The 20,688-nt window shown below is 56.5% G+C and overlaps 7 protein-coding genes across 7 annotated transcripts; 3 read left to right on the top strand and 4 right to left on the bottom strand.

The window, feature by feature from the left end:
- Positions 1–160: 160 nt before the first annotated feature.
- ACA1_244870 (DNA polymerase beta, putative) lies at positions 161–2,129 on the bottom strand (the record flags this gene model as incomplete). Its single annotated transcript, XM_004335402.1, has 10 exons — positions 161–267; positions 358–438; positions 548–725; positions 791–870; positions 970–1,048; positions 1,173–1,327; positions 1,436–1,469; positions 1,649–1,789; positions 1,862–1,962; positions 2,039–2,129. The coding sequence occupies 10 exons, from the start codon at positions 2,127–2,129 to the stop codon at positions 161–163; spliced, it is 1,047 nt and encodes a 348-aa protein (XP_004335450.1).
- A 594-nt stretch (positions 2,130–2,723) lies between these two features.
- On the top strand, positions 2,724–6,738 carry ACA1_244860 (uncharacterized protein; the record flags this gene model as incomplete). Its single annotated transcript, XM_004335401.1, has 12 exons — positions 2,724–3,240; positions 3,318–3,544; positions 3,651–3,705; positions 3,739–4,045; positions 4,121–4,239; positions 4,320–4,573; positions 4,633–4,939; positions 5,006–5,149; positions 5,214–5,414; positions 5,516–5,842; positions 5,929–6,608; positions 6,715–6,738. 12 exons carry the CDS (start codon positions 2,724–2,726, stop codon positions 6,736–6,738), a joined length of 3,162 nt encoding a protein of 1,053 aa, XP_004335449.1.
- A 59-nt stretch (positions 6,739–6,797) lies between these two features.
- Positions 6,798–9,497, bottom strand: ACA1_244850 (EF hand domain containing protein; the record flags this gene model as incomplete). The annotated part of the gene is made up of 13 exons (XM_004335400.1): positions 6,798–6,889; positions 7,025–7,159; positions 7,249–7,346; positions 7,473–7,560; positions 7,682–7,796; positions 7,942–8,102; positions 8,214–8,291; positions 8,416–8,491; positions 8,584–8,693; positions 8,735–8,817; positions 8,900–9,059; positions 9,151–9,237; positions 9,395–9,497. 13 exons carry the CDS (start codon positions 9,495–9,497, stop codon positions 6,798–6,800), a joined length of 1,386 nt encoding a protein of 461 aa, XP_004335448.1.
- Positions 9,498–9,644: 147 nt separating this feature from the next.
- Positions 9,645–10,753, bottom strand: ACA1_244840 (Hsp20/alpha crystallin superfamily protein; the record flags this gene model as incomplete). The annotated part of the gene is made up of 5 exons (XM_004335399.1): positions 9,645–9,848; positions 9,918–10,044; positions 10,135–10,200; positions 10,274–10,376; positions 10,471–10,753. The coding sequence occupies 5 exons, from the start codon at positions 10,751–10,753 to the stop codon at positions 9,645–9,647; spliced, it is 783 nt and encodes a 260-aa protein (XP_004335447.1).
- A 593-nt stretch (positions 10,754–11,346) lies between these two features.
- Positions 11,347–11,696, top strand: ACA1_244830 (uncharacterized protein; the record flags this gene model as incomplete). Its single annotated transcript, XM_004335398.1, has 3 exons — positions 11,347–11,407; positions 11,474–11,529; positions 11,616–11,696. The coding sequence occupies 3 exons, from the start codon at positions 11,347–11,349 to the stop codon at positions 11,694–11,696; spliced, it is 198 nt and encodes a 65-aa protein (XP_004335446.1).
- Positions 11,697–14,734: 3,038 nt separating this feature from the next.
- On the bottom strand, positions 14,735–18,400 carry ACA1_244820 (DEAD/DEAH box helicase domain containing protein; the record flags this gene model as incomplete). The annotated part of the gene is made up of 15 exons (XM_004335397.1): positions 14,735–15,142; positions 15,248–15,378; positions 15,486–15,677; positions 15,771–15,855; positions 15,922–16,080; positions 16,182–16,249; positions 16,364–16,498; positions 16,620–17,030; positions 17,113–17,161; positions 17,188–17,235; positions 17,332–17,409; positions 17,525–17,639; positions 17,734–17,798; positions 17,877–17,930; positions 18,029–18,400. The coding sequence occupies 15 exons, from the start codon at positions 18,398–18,400 to the stop codon at positions 14,735–14,737; spliced, it is 2,370 nt and encodes a 789-aa protein (XP_004335445.1).
- A 650-nt stretch (positions 18,401–19,050) lies between these two features.
- Positions 19,051–20,478, top strand: ACA1_244810 (tRNA pseudouridine synthase; the record flags this gene model as incomplete). Its single annotated transcript, XM_004335396.1, has 8 exons — positions 19,051–19,116; positions 19,194–19,272; positions 19,351–19,416; positions 19,489–19,610; positions 19,826–19,867; positions 19,950–20,026; positions 20,111–20,168; positions 20,305–20,478. Coding segments are annotated over 8 exons (684 nt in total), but the record flags the coding sequence as incomplete, so codon positions are not given.
- Between the last annotated feature and the right edge of the window lie 210 nt (positions 20,479–20,688).

Below are 20,688 nucleotides of genomic sequence, written 5' to 3'. Positions count from 1 at the left end.
AGCGCTCAGGTTGGGATGTAGAAGGCGATAGTGACCACATCATTCGCTTCACCTTCACACAAGCATTGCAACAACAGCTCTTCCCACATACGCAAGGTGCCTCTCTTTAGTGTACACGATGGACAATGGAGTGTGCGTGTGCGTGTGCGTGTGCGTGTGGTCAGAGGTTGCGCTGTTCGGGGCTCTTGTAGGTCATGCCCAGGAGCTCGAAGATGTCCTCCTCGCTGTGCACCTCGATCGGGTCGCCCTTCACCCCCGTCGACCCCACTGCGTGCCGAGCGTGTCGTGTGTCGTGTGATCAGCCCTCCACCCTCAGTGCGGCCATCGGCCATTGATGGTGTGTTGTGTGTTGCGTACCAGGGCACACGTCGTACTCGTTGAGGGTGAACCCGCGGTCCAGAGCGATCTTCCTCATCTGCTGGTTGAAGAAATCGCTTCCTGTGTGGGGGGGGCGGTGGTTCAAGGTGTGTGGTCGGCCGCGTGTGGTGCTCAGCACAGCCAACATTAAAAAAAACAACTGCAATGATGTATGTGCGCAGAGGGGTACCTGTAAAGTAGAGCAGTCCGCAGTAGTAGTTCTCGTAGGGGATCACCCTCAGATCGATTCGTCGGTGCAGGCGCTTCTTTTTCTTTGCTTCTACTTCTACTTCTTCCTCTTCTTCTTCCCCTTCGCTGTCTTGCTTCTTCTTCTCCTTCTTCTCTTTCGCTTCATCTTCATCGTCGGGCTGTTCAACCGGGCGTTGGGCATTAGTGTGGAGTCAACGTTGGAGGCACACAGTCCACGACGTACCAATTTGCAGACGCCCATGTACTTGGAGCTGCCCTGCGATATGTCGTCCGTGATCAAGCCCTTCCGCTTCAGCGCCTCCACTGCAACCCACCAAAAACAGATAAATGAATAAAATTAATCAATTAAACGAAATAAAATCAATAATTTTAAAAAAATGCTGTGAGGCACGCGACTCTTACCGACGCGGGACAGGTACTGCGCTTCGGGCTTCTTTTTGGTGGCCACCGTGTACTTCGGATGTGTGAGCAGGACGTCGATCTGTGCGTGCGCGTGTGTGCGTGTGTGTGCGGTGGGGCATGTGCGTGTGTGCGTGTGTGCGTGTGTGCGCGCGTCACCATTAGCAACCAACAACTGACAACAAATAGGGACTGTAAGGCAGTACATCGCCGCTGGACTCGGCGCCTCGTCGATAGCTGCCGCAGGTGGTGCCGATGAGCTCCTCGTCGACCTCGGACAGCGTTTCTTTGATGATTTTCTCGAGTTGCTCCATCTCCGCGCGCGGAATGCGCTCGTTGAACTCGTGAAAGTGTTTGAGTCCTGCGTGTGCGTGTGCGTGTGCGGTGGTGCGTGTGCGTGTGGTATGGGTGAGGTGTTGTGTGCGTGTGCGTGTGCGTCAGTTGATATGAGTGAAGAGTGCGTACGCACCGATCCTCTGGTGGTGCGTGAAGGTGTGCTTCAGCTTTTCCAGGTCCTCGAGCGTGGTGACACCATCATCAATCAGCTTCTTCGCAGCAACCGGACCAAATCCAGAGATCTGCGTGTGCGTACGTGCGTGTGCGGTGGTGCGTGTGCGGTGGTGCGTGTGCTGTGATCAGGTAGCATTCAAGGATGACCATGGTTGATGATGGAAGGAGGGACCTGCTGGAAGAGGTTGAGGGCCTTGGTCTTCGGGTCCTCGTTGAGCGTGTCGAGCTTCTTGAGCTTACCCGTGGCCAGGATCTCGTCTATCTTGAGGCCGATCTTCTTGCCGATGCCATCGAGCTTCTGCGCCTCCGTACCCTGCACGACACCATAGCATCAGCGCACGCACGCACGACACGCACGAAGCAACACGCGGAAAGTGCTCCGTACGGAGGTGATGGCGGTTGGGTGGTTGCGCAGAGCGCGCACGGCCTTCTCGTAGGCCCTGGCCCTGTGCATTTGCCCCTTCGACTTCTCGATCTGTCCCAGCTCTGCCACAGCGCCAGCAATTAAATAACATTTCTTTTTAAATGTAAAGAAACATTGATAAAATAATAAATGTAATACCTGCGAGGATGGCGGTGAGCTTTTGGTTGTAGTTGTCGTGCTTCTCGAGGGTGACCTCCGACGTCTGGTGCTTGCCCGCCGGGCGACGCATGCCGACCACGGCCTTCTTCGGTTTCTTTACCTCTCTTTCATCTTGCACTGACGCATTTTGTTCATTTTCATCCTCTCTCGCTGCCAATTCGTTTGATTTCCTTTTTTTGCCTACGAGCTTGGGGGGTGAGGGCCACGCCAGTCCGCCCTCCTCCTCATCCTCTTGCTTCTTCGTAGGGGAAGCTCCCGGTCGCTTGCTCTTCGTCACGAATCGATCCATGTCTCGAGATGATTTAAAAAGTACTTTTTACGTTCATTTCTTTTTCTTTAATCTTTTCCTGGAAATTGAAGATTTTAATTTTAACATTTTCTTGTTTTTGTCTATTTTCGAAGCCCTCGCGGTGTGATGAACGCAGGGGTTCATTCCGGACTGGAGATGAAGGACGAGTGTGGTCTGCCCGCCCATTGGTGAAAATGAAGAGAGCCGCCCACTGGGAGAACACTGCACCCCACCTCGTCTCCCATTCGCCACTTCGCGCCGACTCTTATCTCGCGCAACAACCGCACACCCTCTTTCAAACATCTCACCACCCCGCGGACCCTTGGCCATTCAAACCACGCCCGGACACGAACACTCATGAACAACAAAACCACAATGAGCCGACCCTTGTGGGTCCTTCATGCGGTGGTCGCGCTACTCATCATCATCAACCCGTGGCCCCTGGTGGGCGCCCTGACGTGCCAGAGCGTGGCGGGGGGCGGGTTGTGGCACGACCCCGCAACCTGGACGCAGTGCGGCGACGGCACTGGCATTCCCGGGCCGGAGGACACGGCCGTTATCGGCGTCCTCGGAATCAACTACGCGCCCGTCACCATCGCCAAGAGCGCTCCGGCCGTCGATGTGGCCTTCGTCTCCATCCAACAGGGCGCCCTCTACATCAATGGTACCAAGACCACTTTTTTTAACTCCGACCACAACAAGGTGTGGAATGTTAACACCGGAGTTATAGGTGAACTGTCGACCACCTCCTTCAACGTGGTCTTCGGCATGGTGGTGAACAAGGGCCGTCTGACGGTCTTCAACCCGTCCAATGACACGTCGGCCTCGACCACCCTCATCCTCACCTACTCCGACTTCCAGCACCCCGGCGATCTCATCGTCGGCGGCCCCAGTACGCTCGCCACTGAGCTCACAGCCCAGAGCCCGCCCATTTTAACTCCTATGTATTCTCTGTTGGTGTGAGCGCAGGCACGGCTGAGGGGCGGATGGCCATCCAGGGCGGCAAGGTAGCGATTGGTGGTTCGGTGGCGCTGACGTCGCTCAGCCTGGCCCGATTGGTGATGACCTACACGCGCATGACGATCGAGGGCGACCTCCGGGTCACCGGCGGCCCGGCCTCCCAGGCCAGCCAGTTTCGCACGCCCATGCTCGACGGCTGGGCTTCCGGCGCCTCCTTCCTCACCTCCGACATCATCGTACCTAACTTAACGCACACAACACAACACGGCACGACACACGACACACGACACACGACACACGACATGCAAGCGCTGATCACGCAACGTTTCGTGATTACTGTAGGTCAAGGGCGACCTGGCGGTTACTTCGCACTATGGGCAGGAGGGCGTGGTTGGCGGTAACACGGGCAACGTGTCGCTGGTGGTTTCAGGTTCGACGGTGGAGGTGCGGGGTGAGGTGGCGCTGCAGTCGGCCGACGCCGCGGCCGGCGGCGCAAGCGGCTTCGTCAAGGTGGCCCCGGCGCCTTCCGTGGACCCCACACCGACCGAAGCCAACACCGTCTCGGGCAGGCTTTATGTCCGAGGCTCGTTCGTCGCGGCCTCTGGCGATGGTGGACGCGGCAGCGCCATCGGCGGCGCTTCGGGTGATGTGACCCTGTCCCTCCTCATGAACGCCTTGGCTGTCAACAGTTCCAAGGCCGGGTTCCTCCTCCAGACCGGAAGCGGTGGCAGCGGAACGTACAGCAGCCCTTCCAACTCTCGGAGTTAAGAAAACTATGATCATTCCAGGACTGACATTCGTGGTGTGTGCAGGAGTGACGGCGGCAACGCAGGAAACATAGATCTGACCGTGGGCCTCGGCGGACGGCTCTCCTTGTCCAACGACCTGCAGCTTGTCGCTGGTCCCGGCGGCGCTGGCGCCCAGGCCGGCGGTGCCCGACTCTCTTGAAGCTCCATTGGAGTGAAGGTTCCTCGTGTGCTGACTTGCGCGTTGGTTCGTGGCGAGGCACAGGCCGCGGCGGTTCGTCGACTGTTTCGCTCTGGCAGGGCGGCGACCTGGCCCTGAACACGAACGCGGTGGTGCGGGCGGGCGACGGAGGCAACGCCACCACGAGCGACGACTCGCTCGGTGGCGACGGAGGCGTGGCGGGCCTGGTGATGGTGCAGGCGGGCACGGTGACGGTCGCCAGGGACTTGACCCTGACCAGCGGCCGCGGAGGCCGAGGCGCCCAGGGCGGCAACGTCGGCCCGAGCTTCCTGCTCGCGGTACTCCCTCCACTCTAGAGCCGCCACATCAGCAGCTTTTACTTACACCCAATCACCAGCGCGACTCGGATGACGTGGCACAGCCAATCGCGGTGAAGCGGAGCCAGGCCTGGCGGCCTTCGCTGTTCGTCCAGGTCGGCCGCGACATGCACCTCACCAGCGCGACCGGCGGCGAGGGCTCCGCCGGCTGGGGCGGCAACTGCAGCCTGGCCCAGCCGGCCCAGCTCGCTGCGAACCAGGGCGGCGTCACTCTGAACTCCTTCGGGGCCGCGCTGTCTGTCAAGCGCCACCTCGTCATCACCGGATGCAGCGGCGGCGTCGGCCGCGGAGGCCCAGGCGGCTGGGCCGCCCCCGCTGGACTAGCAGGTACGGCACCACTTCTTATGTTGATGAAGAAGAAGCTGCTAATGTGGTTGGTGGTGATGAATGTAGTTCTGGGCGCGAGTGTGACGGTGGGCGGCAACATCAGCATCGCTGGAGGCGACGGCGGGGCGGCTATCGGCGGTTCCGGCGACGGAGGCCAGGGCGCCCTCGCCTTCGTGCGCGGCTTCAGCTCGTCCACCATCACCGCTAACGGTACGCACCTGCGATCCTCCCCACGCCGTTGGTCGACTGCTGACGTCACCAATTCATCAACCAGCGGTCGATCTGGTCAGCGGCCAGGGCGGTAACGCGGTCAACGGCACGGGCAATGGCGGCAGCGTGGATGCGGGCTACGTGGTGGGCACCACAACTGACCTGCGGGCCGGCGTGCACATGCGGGACGACTCCGTGTTGACCGTCGGCGGGGGCCGCGGCAGCCTGCGCATTTCCGGCGGCAGCGCCGGCGGCGTCGACGCAGGTGCGCTCACCGTGTGTCGTGTCGTTTGTCGTGTCGTGTGCGACAAATTACACTCACTGTGTGTCGTACCATGTGTGTCGTGTCGTGTTGCGTATGAGCAGAGTGGTGGGATGGAGCGGCGCCGTCAGCGGGCAGCGCGGCGCGAGGCGGGATCGAGTCCGTGAACGTTGGCGCGGCGGTGAGTGCGGGCGACGTCACCATCATCGGTGGCAAGCGGGGCGACGTCAACCTGCGCAACGTGCCCCAGCCGGTACGGCGCGCCCCTGCGGCCACGCGCGGCGACGCAGGGCTGGGCCTGGATCCGCAGGCGCAGCCGCTCGAGAGGCTGCTGAGGCGCGCCGAGCGCGACGAAGTTGCCCCCTTGGTGTTGGTCCACTCCTACACCGGCGGCAAGATCACCATCACCGGCGCCGCCCTGCTCCAAGGCCGTGCGTTTGCCTCTCTTTCTCGTATGTTGTGTGTGTGTGTGTGTGTGTGTGTGTGTGGGCACTGGACCTGACAAGCTGGCGCGCAGAGGCGGGTGGAAGCAACACGTTGGGCGCTGCTTCGTCTGGCGGCTACGCACTAATGGCCGCGTCTGAACTTAGCCAGCTGCGGGTCGAAGGCCAGCTCACCCTTCTCGGCGGCCCCGGCGGCGCTGGCGATCAAGAGCAGCAGCAGCCCGGCGGCGACGGCGGCTTCGCCTACATCTCGTCCGCGTCCGACAGCACGATCACCATCACCGATGCGCTCCTCCGCGGCGGCGCGGCGGGCCTGGGCGCCAACGCGGCCCTGGACGGCGCCCGCGGCATGGTACAGCTGGGCATCAACGCCGCGCGGGTCGACCAGTACGGCGCCCTGGTCCTGCGGCCCGGCGACGTGCGCAGCCGGGCGCCGGTGGCCGGCCTCGACGCCTCCATCGGTGTGACCTGGGGCGGCGAGTACACGGTGTTCCCATGCAACGGCGCTGGAATCGAGTTCCCTGGCAACAGCTCGTCGGCCGCGTTCCCGGTGACCAACCGGGGCGTGTTCCGTGACTGCCGCGGCGCGGGTGCGGCGACGGCCTACCCGCAGCCGACGGTCGACAGCTACAGCGACGCGTCGTGCGCGCCCTGCACGTGCTCGGCCGTGTCGGGCGGTTCGTGTCCGCTGACGCCCGCGCCGCCCACTCCCTCCTCGGCCGGCCGCTTGTCAGCCACGTGGTGGTCCTCTCTCGTAGCCATGCACCAGAGCTAAATCGCATTAAACACTCTTGCATCTGTACCGCATACGACCGCACACGCACGCGCACACGACCGCGCACGCACGCGCACATGCACAGCTGGAGACGCAGGGGATGGTGTAAGTGGTTCTGTGGGCCAGCTGAGTGTATACAAAGAAGACAAAAAAAGAGGAAGGCCATCATCAAGTGCTGGAGCCGGAAAGGCCCAGCTCCACGACTGTGGGCAGGAACGCGATGATGTCCAGGTTGTTGCACTTCAACTGGAAGATGTTGGCTGTGTGTGTGATGTCACGCAGAAAGCACACACGCAAGAGGTTAAGAGGTGAGCAACGTTGTGTTTGAGAAACACTCATTAGACCGTCGTGGACAGATTGCAGCGACGTGAATGAATGACGGGCGGGCCGCGTACATCCGATCTGGAAGCGAAGCGAATCGAGGCCACGGAGGAACTTCTTCACGTTGGCGTAGGACGACCGCAGGACCGCGTCGGCCTCGTCCTTTTTCGAGAGCCCGCTGCGCAGCAGTCCGGCCACCAGTACCTTGGCTGGGGCGTTACGACGGATGGGCGGCCGAGGTGAATGTCGTTAGTTTGAAGGCGGCGGAGGTGGCGGCGGCTGTGTGTGGGCTGAGTACCGGTGGGCCAGCCTCGCAGGTCGGCGACAGGTGCATCGGAGAAGGCCTGGCGGAACAAGTCGCCCACATCATCGAACCGCAAGTTGAGGTCAACATCGCTGATGAGAGAACACACACACACACACACACACACACACACACAACCGCGCGCAACACACGCGACACACGCTTGGTTAGCGAACGCGAGTGGGTGCAATCTCCCGACTCAAGTAGTTCGTCGGTACCGGAGGGCAGAGAACAGGGCGATGAGATCCGAACGCTGTCCGTTCGGCCTCTGCTCCTCGCCGTCGGACATGATGGCCCGCACGAAGTCTGGGACCAGTTACAGTGATAGTAGCAGAGGGGGAGGGGGGCTATCAGACCACAGCTTCCGACAGTGCAGCAGCGCAACAAAACACGGAAGAAAAACTGAATAGCAAGAGGCGGGGCGCACCAACGGCGGAGCGGTGAACGAGGGCCGAAAGGGAGGCGCGAGCGCGAATGAATTCGCTGGACGCCTCGTCGAGGGGCGCCTCCGACAGCTCCAGCTGCGCGTCCAGCCGCTGAATCTGGAAACCCGTCAAGATCCCTTTTAATTCGACATGCACGACACGCACATGACGCGCACACGACACGCACACGACACGCGCGATAGCACGTGGGTCAGTCAGGCAAAGCAAGGAGTAGATAGGACGAGGAGTGCCTGCCTGTGACATACTCCAGGCTGGAGTTGTGCTCGAAGATGAGGGTGATCTTGAACGTGCGCTCGCCGTTCTCGCGGACCACCTGAATCTTGAAATCCGCGCAGTGGTAGTTGTGCTTCGTCATCAGCAGGATGTTCCTCAGGTTGCCCGCCAGCTCGCCCAACTCAAAGTCTGTGAGCACCTCAGAGTGATCAGCAAACGAGTAATAATAAAATATATATAAATATAATAGTAATAAGAATATAATAAAATATTGTACAAAAAAAGGATAAATACAGGTACCATCAACGCCTTCCTTGATGGTGAGATAGAGCGAGACAAGCGCTCCTTTGTCTTTGGCCTGGTACTGCTTGCGATACTCTGTGGAGAGTGCAAAGACCCGCCCGACGATAAGACAGTAAGTTGGTGGGTTTGGATTAGACCATATGAACCGGCTCCCATGCGTGCGGGGCTGCACAGTCTTCTGATCAGGCGGGCGGCGTACGTCGGGCGTCGTCAGGCGAAAACGCGTAGCTGAGAACAGCCCCGCACGCCGCTGTCTCGAAAGGACCCACCTGCGCCTGCATTCGCCACACAGCCGAGTGAGACTTGCTTGATTCATATCCCAGATCTCGCCTGGGCGCCAACAGGCCTACTCACGATCGCGGCGCACCTTGACGTCGATCTTACACAGTTCGTCGGCTTCCGCGTCCGCAGGGCCTTCCACCCCTCTGTCCTTCGCCTTGCCCTTGTCTGATGGTTGGTTGGTTTGGTTGGTTTGGTCTACGGAGAGAGGTCAAGAGCCGAGTTGAGAGCCAACGAACCGGTGGTTGTCTGGACTTGCGGCGGAGGCGCTTGGCTGGCCTTCTCCACCAGCCGAAACACCGTACGCATGTAGTGCTTCGACCTGCGCTCCCAATCTTAGAAGTAATGCGCGTGCGTGCGTGCGTGCGTGCGTGCGTGCGTGCGTGCGTGCGTGCGTGCGACACCTCAGCTTGGCGCGAAGTGCTGCGAGAGTCGGATGATGAGGAGAGGACGCAGGGGTGGGAGAGGCGGGTGGCTGCTCGTCGGGCGCCGACCACCACCCGTAGAAGTGGTCAAACGTCCAGCCTTCGCCCGCTGGCCATCCTTCACCACCCACCTCCTCACCTGTGCGCGTATGTACACCAGTCAGTGCATATTATATTCATATTTGTTAAATAGAATAAAGATATATATATAGAGTTGGTTTAGAGCGTACCAAGGTGGGCAGCGAGCTGGCGCAGCTCTGGCTCGTCGAGGAGACCGTCTTGGTCGGCGTCAAACAGTTCGAATATACGGCGGGCCTCTACATAAATATATAGACATATCAAATAAATAAATAAACAATATAATTATTACACAAATAATATTAGGGGCTACCCACGTAAATCAAGAAATAAATCATTTATAAATGAAGAAATAAACTCTAAAATCAGCACCTTGTTCATCTGCCAATGGCGCACTCGAATTCGTGGGCGACTCGAAGGCTGCAAGGGCACGGGTCAGTAGGGCCACCTCCTCTTTCAGCCTGGCGTTCTCCCTCTCCAGTTCTCCTGTGGTCTCCATCTCGTCTCTCTTCCTCTTGCTTGCGCCACTGGCAATTTCAATCTTGTCTTTTCTGGTGACTTTTTTGTTTCGGCGAATCCCTCAACTCTCTGCGCGCGTAGGGCAATCAGCCACGCCCTCCTTCTTCAAGCTCGAATGCTTCCTTCTTCAACTGTACATAAGTCGACCACTACACTTCCACATAAGCCATAGACCTGGGAATCCCTGCCGACGGCACACCTCCATCAGGCTAGGTGTCCTCATCTTGCTGGCGGGGGTGGTCTTCTTGCTGATCTTGAGATGGAGCCTCAGCAGGCCCGCGTCTAGCTCCGTCCGCGCAGACTTGGGCTCGACCGGGACAGGCAGCGGTATCTGTCGAGGCAATGCCTGAGCTCCTCACGGATCCGCCATCACCACGATCCAATGGCGGCCGTGTGGTACCTTGCGGTAGAAGCGGCCAAAGTTGCGTTCCTTCTGGAAGTAGACGCCGTGCTCTTCTTCGCCCGTTTGCGGCTTGAGAGCGGCGATGACCAGCACATTGTCCTTCAAGGTGAGGCTGATGTCCTCTCTGAGACGAAAGTGCTTTTAGATTAAACCTTCATCTTCCCTTCCACACGCTCGTAGAAGTAGACGTAGAGCGCGAGGGAGAGTACTGTACTTGGGAATAGAGGGCAGCTCGATCTCCACCCTCAGGTGGTCTTGGTCCTCCTGGAAGATGTCACATCTACGCATGCGTTGCACGAGGTGAGACGAAAGCACAGCGGCAACACTTCTGCGGGAGGGGGACCACGCAGCACCTCGGCCGCCACATCTTGTCGTGGTCGATGTTGGGGTTGGCCCTCACACGCTCCATGTCGGGCAGCTTGCCCCACCTCTGCCTCTCCATCCGCTCTGCCGCCTCTACTCACGTAAAACACAAATATAGTCTTACTCAACCCTCTTCATCTTACGCGCTACGCGCTTGAAGAAGAGGAGCTTTGTGGGGGGGGGCTACCTGGTGGCGACAGAGGGGTCTGGGCACCGAAGGCGGCCCCCCAGCCTCCGCCCCATCCGCTGCGGAACATGGACCCGGCCTCTCGCTTGCGCCCTACGCGCCGGCCGCCCTCGCCTCGCTGCAGATCAATCTTCCACGCGCAGCCATCGCCCCCTCCTGCGGCGGGTGGTGGCTCGTCGGGCGCCATCGATGCGTAGGACGCCGTCATTCCTTGCTCGCTCGCCATCTGGCCCCCCGAAGAAGAGCCCACACTGCCATCCGAGTGTCTACGCCACCAGGCCATGCTCTGTCGAGTGAACAACAAGAAGGCCCAGGAATGAGGTGAGTAGTTTGGTGCGAGTGCGTGGCAGGTGTGGTGCCTCTCTTACAGTGCGGTTGGATCAAGCTGGTCGATGGCCGATGATGGTCGGCGGTGTCTCGTGGTGGCCCCTCCTGCGAATTCCGCGGACAAATTCGTGTGGCGCTTTGCTCGTGACCCGGGATTGGACATTCCGTTATACTTTTCGCAGTTGGTTGGTCCACGTCGATGACGTGACGTCAGCCTGGAGTTTCAAAGGGCTGAAGAGCAGGGGAAGAACACCGCCGAGTTCGTCTACACCGGGACCAGGTTGCACGCGAGAACGAAGCCAGCTCCCACTCAACACCCTTGTTTCACATTTTTAACTTTCCCTTCAAACGTTGCGAAACGACAACCAACTACAGGACCAAATGTCGTGGCCATAGTTTCGGCTGCATTTCGGTCAGCCACAGACCATCGAGAGGCATCCCTTTATGGGTACAGGATAGAGTAAGGAAGGGCGGTGTCCGTCCTTTCTTCACAACACCTCAGCTCCTCCTACCAGCACACACACTCAACATCAGCCAAGATCACTAGAGATGAAGGGACTGCTCGCTATCGTACTGCTCGGCCTCCTCGCCTTCTCCATGGCGCAAGATTGTACGGCCGCACACACGCAATGACACACAGGCAACTCACCTGACTCAAATGACTCCTATTACACAGCCACCACCGTTACTGTGCAGAAGCAGACCGCGCCGGTGGCCGTGGTGGCGTCTCAGGTGCGTACACTGAGTTCCGTGGTTGGTTGGGCATTCAGTCACACTGACGCTTCTCATTGTTGTTGGTTTGTGTTCAAAATTCACAGGCAGCCCAGCAGGCGGTGACCTTCTATCCCGTCATCACCACTTCGTCGGCCTGCTCCATTCACCCATTCTGGATGCTATGATGCATTGTCCCAGCTTGAGCATCACCACCAACCACCAAGCTCTCCGCCATGCTGACCTGATTTTTCGAGTCATTTAGATAAAACTTGCTGTTTCTTGCAAACGACCTCGTCTCAATGGTGAGTATGATCACTTTGAGGTGGTGCTGATGCGCCCACTGGGTTGCCCATGGGCGCCGCATAACAAAGGGATGTGGTGTGGCTGTGTAGAGAGCAGGGGACAGTTTTGAAAGTCGCAGCGCTCCTGAGTGGGGAAGGGTGGTAGACCTTCATCACAGCTGTTCAGACAAAATAAGTAAACCATTAGATGGCATCACATACCCACTCACACATTACAAACTTGGATTTGCTGAGGAGAGGCACCCCACCAGCCAGGGTGAAGATGGTCTCAAGTGCCTCAAAGCAGGCAGGGGTATCAAACATTGGAATTGGGAGAGTGAAATTTTGGATGGCAGCTGAAAAATCAGACACCAGCCAAAGCAGAGGTGAAATTGGAGCACCCACAATCACCTTGCCTTTACTTTCATTCCCTCCATCAATTCCATATTAATCAGTGGCCAACAGGCCACTTTCACATCTAGTTCATGGTCAACCTCACACCATATTCAGTCAGTTGCACACATGGACTGAACTTAATTCTGCCCTTTTGTGCTGAATTGGAGCACTATTCCTGAAGATAAAATTCCACCACAACAAAGCTCCATCTCACACTGATAAAATGTTGTCTGGCCAAATGGCTACAAAATCATCTGCAAAAATGGGCATAAAAATCATCTATCATCTGCATAAAATCATCTGCAAAATGGGTATAAAAATCATCTGTCATCTGCATAAAAATCATCTGTCATCTGCATAAAAAATCATCTGTCATCTGGAAAATGGCTACAAAAATCATCTCTGCAAAATGGTTACAAAATCATCTGTTGTCTGCAAAATGGCTACTAAATCAACTGTCATCTGCAAAAATGGGCATAAAAATCGTCTGTCATCTGCATATGGTTAAAAAATCATCTGTCATCTGCATAAAAATCATCTGTCATCTGCATAAAAATCATCTGTCATCTGCATAAAAACCATCTGTCATCTGGAAAATGGCTACAAAAATCATCTACAAAATCATCTGTTGTTGGTCATAAAAATCATCTGTCATCTGCATAAAAACCATCTGTCATCTGCCAAATGGGCGCATAAAAACCATTTGTCATCTGCAAAAAAACCATCTGTTATCGGCATAAAAATCATTGGCCATCTGCCGCATAAAAATCATCTGTCATCTGCTAAATGGCTACAAAATCATCTGTTGTTGGTCCTAAAAATCATCTGTCATCTGCAAAATGGGGGCACAAAAATCATCTGTCATCTGTCATGCATAAAAATCATCTGTCATCTGCAAAAAATCATCTGTCATCTGCAAAATGGGCGTATAAAAATTATATGTCATCTGCATAAAATCATCTGCAAAATGGGCATAAAAAATCATCTGTCATCCGCAAAATGGCTACAAAATCATCTGTCATCTGCAAAAAAACCAGCTATCATCTGCTTAAAAACCATCTGTCATCTGCAAAAAAAATCATCTGTCATCTGCAAAAAAACCATCTGCATAAAAACCATCTGTCATCTGTCATCTGGAAAATGGCTACAAAATCAACTGTCATCTGCAATATGGCAACAAAAATCATCTGTCATCTACAACATGGCTACAAAAATCATCTGTAATCTGCAAAATGGTGACAAAATCATCTGTCATCTGCAAAAATGGGCCCATAAAAATCAACTGTCATCTGCAATATGGCTAAAATCATCTGTCATCTGCAAAAAATCATTTGTCATCTGCAAAATGGCTACAAAAATCATCTGTTATCTGCTAAATAGTCACAAAATCATCTATTGTCATTAAAATCATCTGTCATCTGCATCCAAAAATCATCTGTTGTTGGTCATTAAAATCATCTGTCATCTGCAAAAAAACCATCTGCAAAAAAACCATCTGTCATCTGCAGAAAAACCATATGCATAAAAACCATCTGTCATCTGCATAAAAATCATCTGTCATCTGCAAAATGGCTACAAAATCATCTGTTGTTGGTCATAAAAGCATCTGTCATCTGGAAAATGGGCGTAGAAATCATCTGTCATCTGCATAAAAATCATCTGTCATCTGCAATATAGCCACAAAATCATCTGTGAACATATACAAAAAGCCAACTGTCACTCAGTACCCACCCCACCACAATTTGATGAAAACAAAAACAACAAAGTATGCAAAATAACAAAGATACCACAAAAACCTCCCACTGCTGTCGACAGAAAGCCTTGCTCTTGCCCCTGGTGGGGAGCTGATATGGGGGGGTGACTTAGCAGGCAGGGGGGTGGGTGCTTGCTGGCCATGAGTGGTGATGGTGGCTTTGGTCTTCTCGTCTAGCAGGGCAGGCGCAGATCCTCCAGGTTCTGCATGGTGACATAGGGCAGCATGTGGAACGGTGGCGAGGTGGTGTAGAACTTACAACAACAAGCGTTGTCAATCGGTTTCACACACGACACACATGACATGCATGGCGCGCAATGCGCAACACTCACCTCCTGGCCATTGGCCTTGATGACAGAGCCCCCCTGTGGTCCTGCTATGACACAATCCTGTTTTGGGGCTGGTAGGTTGGCGTGGGGGGGGGGTACCAGCGCCGACTGAGTGGTTGGTGTCCCTCTGGCCGACCACCTTCTTGCCCTTGGTGAACAGGTACAACAGGGCGCTGAAACATCAACTGGCCGAGCTGGGCATCCTTGTTGGTGAAGAGGACATGGCTTTGCAATGGGGCAAAGTGTTGGTGAGGTTGCTGTGGTCTAGCTTGCACCCCTCTTTGTTGGTGAATGGGTCTGCATGAGTATATTGAGAAGGTGTGCCATCATGGGCACTGCCACGCCCTTCGCGCGGACAGGTGTTGTGTCTTGTTCGCGCCTTTTATGGTTCTCGAGGGTGCCGCGCATTCCTGAGTGCAGGAAAAGGAAATGCATTCTTGCCGACGTTGGTTTCCGCGGAATTCCTAATGCGCCTTCTTGTGGTCGCCGTCGAAGAGGCCGCGCTGCTCCATGTGTCGCACGGCCTTGCGGAGCTTCTTCCTCTGCTGTCGCTTTTGCTCGGTCTTGTCGGGCGACTCGACGGCCACGCCGGCCTTGCGCGCCTTCTTCTTGTCGAACTCGACCAGGAGGTCCTCGTAGCGGCCCTCCTTGAAGTTGCGCAGGGACGGCAGCAGCGACTCGCCGCTGGCCGACTTCTTCTTCATCATCTTCCTCCCCGCAGCAGGCGAGGTCTTCTGCTCCTCTGCGGCTTCGTCGTCTTCATCGTCGACGAGGCCCGCCTTGCGCCGGTCGCTCTTTTGCTTCTCGTTCAGTGCGCTCTTGATGCTCACCTTGAGCTTCATCTTCTCGTACAGCGACAGTCGCTTGTTGTTCTGCATGTACAACGACCAAAGAAAACAAGTGAACATACACGATGACACACGATACACACACCACACACACCACACACACCACACACGGCGGAGTAATGAAGGTACCTCGATGTCTTGGACCTTGCCGACGAGGTCTTTCCTCTTGAGCAGGGTGAGCACGCCCTCCTCGCGCAGTTGCTTCTGCTTCTGCGCCTCCGGATCCTGCGCGATGTCGATGGGCTCGTCCTTCCAGGGACCTGGCCCACACAAGGCACAGTTACAGTCAGTCAGTCTAGACCGACCCACCACCACACCCAACAGCGGCAAAGCAGGGAGTGGGCAGCAGCAGCAGAGCGTTACGTACCAGGCACCTTGCGGATCTCTAGCGACCTGGCATCGAGGAAGGTTTCGATGTCCTTCAGGTAGTGCTGCTCATTGATCTCGCACACCCTTCCGCCCAGCTTGAGGGTGTAGGGCGCGGTGGCGACGAGATTGATGGCTGTGCCAGCGTTCCCTGCTCGGCCCGTACGCCCAGTTCGGTGCACGTAATCCTCTCCTGATAGACAAAGAAAAGTGAGCCAGCAGCGCTACGATGTACGTGCGCGCACGTGCGGTGTTGCGCGTCGTGTGTCGTGCGTGTGGTACGTACCTCGTGGTGGCACGTCAAAGTTGATCACAAACGGCAGATCGGGAATGTCGATTCCTCTGGCCATCACTTCAGTGCTGCACAACAGCTGCACGAGAGGCAATTAGAATTCAAGAAAAAGTAAGTAATACTGTGTTTAAGGGGGCAGACGCACCTGGACTTCCCCATCACGGAACATCTGGATGGCGTTGCGTCGCTGCGTCACAGTGAGACCCTTGTGGATGGGCAGGGCCTTGAACCCGTCCTCCTCGAGCGTCTGTGCGAGCCGCTCGGCTCTTTGCTTCGTGCGACAGAAAATCAACGCCTTTTGGTCCTGTGTGCGCATCCAACGGGATGTTAAGTACGCACACACACGCACACGCACACGCACAACACGCCACCGCACGTGCGCTTCAAGTCTTGAAAAAGACGAACCTTCATGAAAGGACTGCCCTTGCGCTTCAGGAAATAGGTGAGAAGCGCGCGCTTCCGTCGATTGCTTACTGGAAAGACCAAGTGCTTGACTGGATGCAGTAGTAACACGCGGAGTCAGCAACGCAACACACACACACGCATCAACCCAAGCCCAGCGACGGCAGACAGGGGCTGTAGGGTACCCTGCGACGGAGGCTGAAGGTCGACGTTAAGATTGATGAGCTGACTCTTGGGCGAGAATCGAGAGATGACATCCTCGATGCGCGGCGACAGGGTGGCCGAGAAGAGGCACGTTTGCATATCGCCCTTCTTCTTACCTACGCGTACGATCACACTGAGTGATGAGAGATCATCGACCGACAAAGAGACGTGCATGCCGCGTGTGTCGCGTGTCGTGTCGTGTTTATGTGTGTGTCGTGTGTGTGTGGGATATCGGACCTCCGCGAAGGATCTTCTTGGGCTTGGGGAGCAGGCGGTAAAGCTGCTTGATGGCCGGGAAGAAGCCCAACTCGACCATCTTGTCGCACTCGTCGAGGACCAGACTCTCGACGAAGCCGAGGTCCAGCAGCCCGCCCGGTGCGACGGGGGATTGGTACTGCTGCGCGCCGCCGCTGGCACCACCCGGCATCTGGGCGGCCATGTGGTCGGCCCTCATCTTTTGGGCCAGCAGCTGCTCGCGCTTGCTCCTCACCTTGGCGCCCTTGGGAGTGGGCATCACCAACGTGTCGCTTTCCCGAATTTCTTCATCTTCTTCTTCCTCGTCGTCGTCGTCATAGTCCCCGTCGTCCGCCTCGTCTTCCGTGCCTTCATCGTCATCATCCACATCGTCTTCATCGCCCCAACTCTCATCTGTTCAGAGAAAGTGCGTCAGTACGCCGAAGCGAATTAGAGTGTTCATAAGCGAAGATGAAGAAGAAGAAGAAGAGAGTACCATCCTCAACGAACACGGTCTGTTCGGGTTTATCCAGACCGGCTTCGCCCTGCTTGAGATAGTGCAACAGACGACCCGGCGTCGCAACCAATATGTCCACTTCTTCGTCTTCAGCGCCTTAACCTTTTGGAGTGTAAGAGATTTTCGTACGTATTCACGAGAGAGTGAGTGAGCAGTGCCCATTGGTCGTCAGCGCTGAACGCGAGGGAGGTACGGAACTTGGAATTGATTCTCAGCTCCGCCGTAAATCTCGAGAATGTTCAGCGGAGGCGAGAGATGCTGCGCCAACGCGCGCGCCTGTTTAGTGGGGAAAAAGAGAGTCACACGGAACAGGTGGTCAGCTATGAGCCATGGTTGCGTTGCGTTGGTGTGATTGTGTTGTGTGCATGTGCGTGTGTGCGTGTGTGTGTACCTCGGTGACGAGCTGCTCGGCCAGTTCCCGGGTGGGCGTGACGGCAAGCATCAGCGGCTGACCGTTACCCCTCACGATGCCCACTCGCTCATCGTCCTGCTTGCGCTTGTGGACCCTGCAATGCGACAAACGCGAGCTTATCGCGTCAGTTGCCTACACCATGGGTCGGTCCTAAATAGAGCTCGCCACAGCACAGCCACGAGTGTTACCTCTGCAGAAGCGGCAGAGTGAAGGCGCCCGTCTTGCCGGTCCCCGTTTGCGACGAGCACACAACCTAGTGAGGAAGTGACGGCGGTGAGGCACAGTGACACAGTTCAGTGTGGAGAGATGAGCAAGTAAGGTTGCGGCGTACATTGTGGCCGCGAAGGATTAGCTTGATGGCTCGCTGCTGGATGTCGGTTGGAACCTACATGAAGCGCACTGGGTGAGTGAGCTGATCTGTTCGCACACGCACACGCACACGCACAGAAACACACTCTGTGTGTGTGGTGGGTGGGCGCTCACCTGCCAGCCTTTGGCTTCGACGGCCTGGAGGAGAGGAGGGATGAGGCCGAGGTCGGCGAACTTGGGCTGCCGCTTCTTCGACTTCTTCTTCCGCCCCTCCCGGTGCTCCTTCTGCTTCTTCAACAGCTCCTTGCCCTGCGCGTACTTGACCCGAAGCTCGCTGACCGACAACAGCGGCTTCTGGCGGCCGCTGGCGCTGTCCTCGGCGCCGGCGTGTTCGCGCTTGACCTCCTTCTCTTCTACCCTCTGCTTCGCTGCTTTGTTGTTGTTGTTGTTGTTCGATGATCGCTGGCTGCTCGCTCTTGCTCGTTCGCGCAATCGTTGGATCTCGCTCTGCACCTCCTCCCGCTTCTGGCGCACCTCGTTAAGCATGGGATTATGGTCATCATCTTGCGATGGCCGACGCCTGGCTACACGATCCTCGCCTGCCTGCCTCTTTTCGCGACCCGTAGGGGTGCCCAATCGTCGCAATCGGTGCGTCCCCGCCTCCGCCCGGCCTAAAATCTTGGCCGATGTGAGAAATGGGCTCGAAATCGCGAGATGAAGCCGTGATGGAATTCCCAACAGCGACGCAGTAGGTCCACCGCGGAATCCTCCCCATGAAGGCGCTGGCAGTATCAACCCTCCTCCTCTTGGCACAACGTGCCCACCGATACGCAGCATCCTGTCCTTCGATCTTGCAAAAAAAAGAAAAGAAAAGAATAACCTGTGCCGCAGCAGTTCTAAGAACCCAACAAGCAGTGGCACAATCAACGGTTCTGCTCCATTAGAAGCAGCCAAAGATGCAACGTTACAAGCTGGTGTGCTTAGCGAGTTGGAGAACCACCTTTACATCCACAACTCACGATCTTTATTCTTGATCTTTTACAAAGACGCTGCAGTACAACGGGGCGCCATACAGTGGGTGGGCAACACGCCAGCAGGCTCTTCTTCCTTCCGTCTGCTCTGTTATCGAGGTACTGCATATCGCATGCGCGATGGCACTTGCTCGGTGACGTGGTGCCGACCATCACCACCTTCATCAGGACGCGATCGGCAAGCTCTGTGGTGCCCGCTTTTCCCTTGGTGTAGCCTCGCAGACGGACAGGGTGAGTACCGCCACGTTGCTAACGACAACCGCTGTCCAGCTTTACACCGCGCGCAATCACCAACCCACCCCGCGCAGGGCGTCCACGCCTTGGCCAACGTCGCCCAGGTTGACATTCTGCGATCGATCAACAAGAAGAAGAAGCCACCAGCAGCAGGTACCGAGTTCTTTGTTGTGCGCCACAAGGCTGCACCTGCGCCTGACTTGTTCTTCTTTTTGCTTGCTTGACGCAAAGGAGACGAGAAGGCTCCTCCATTCCTCGAGTTTGAGCTCCAGAATGGGCTGAACTACCACCTCAAAGGTTTTCCAAACTTGTTTTGGCCTGAGCCCTGAGCCTTCTGCCTTCTCACTTGTCTCGTCACTGCGCTTGCAGAGCATCCGATTGTGGTGACCCGAGTGGATCTGGTGGATCAGGAGTGGGACGCCCGCTCATCTGCGGTGGGCAGGTCGTATCTCTATCGGCTCGTGACCGGCGGCGACACTCGCACCTCGCTTGTGTTCGAAAGAGACACCAGGTCGCAATCCCTTCCTTTCTTGCGAGTCTGTGTGTCTTTGTGTGCGTCATGAGTCTTAACCGTTACTTCTCACAGTTGGCACTGCCGAGGTTCTTTGGACTTGGAGGCAATGCAGGTACAACTCTAGCTGTACCCCCCTCTTCTGTGTTCCCCCGCACTCACTTTGCTCCCCAGCGGGTTTGTAGAGTGTTTCAGGGGACGCACGACTTCTCATGCTTCGGCAAGAACGGCGACACGGTACTGTGCGGAGGCCCAGTTACCAAAGCACGCTTGCCAAGTGCTGCGTCGGCCTGAAACTCACACTGTGTGTGCGCTGCAGTACACCAAGGTGCCCATGCGAACGATTGATTTAGCCGACGTGGTAGAAGTCCCAGCTTCCGCCTACGCGAACCCAAGGTATTCCTCACCAGCATTCTAGGTCAGTATCTTGATTTGTATCTCGCCCAAACGCTGACTCTGTGGCTTGCCTTCACCATCAAGTGACCAGTACCGTTTCTACCATGTCTCCATCAAGTCCCGCGCTTTCATGTACCACCAGGTGCGCATCTCCTTCGTACAACCAGTCGCGCACAGCTTCACGCCACATGTCAGTTGCACGGTAATCTCACGACTCGAAACACAATCAACTCGGTCAGGTGCGGTACATGGTGGGTGCCCTCGTGAGGGTGGGCCAGGGCGAGTGGAACGAGGCCGACATTCGGCGCATGCTCGAGGTGGACCCGCAGCGGACGCCCTTCCCGCCGGCCAACCTCCTGGCGCCCGCGCATGGACTCTTCCTTCGCGGTGTGGACTACGGCGGCGCAGACACAGCTGTGGCCCGCCAATATGTACGCACCAGCGACTCATAATGGCACAGCGTAGCTGCAGACTTGGCTCGGTCGTAGTTGTGGGCCACTTCACCTTACCGGAGCCGTTGGTTCTTTGGAATGTGTGGAGTGGAATAGTGGACGATCAGATTCCTCATTCTCAGGCAGTTTCCCCGCAGTGGTGGCCAACCATTCCGACGAGTCCCGGGACTGATCTTGGCCTCAACCAATGGCGACGAGCAGAACTCTGGT

The sequence above is a fragment of the Acanthamoeba castellanii genome (genome assembly GCF_000313135.1).
Source record: "Acanthamoeba castellanii str. Neff unplaced genomic scaffold scf7180000084763, whole genome shotgun sequence".
Classification (NCBI taxonomy): domain Eukaryota; phylum Discosea; order Longamoebia; family Acanthamoebidae; genus Acanthamoeba; species Acanthamoeba castellanii.
Note: the sequence above shows the minus strand (reverse complement) of the source record. Positions and strands in the feature narration are given on the sequence as shown.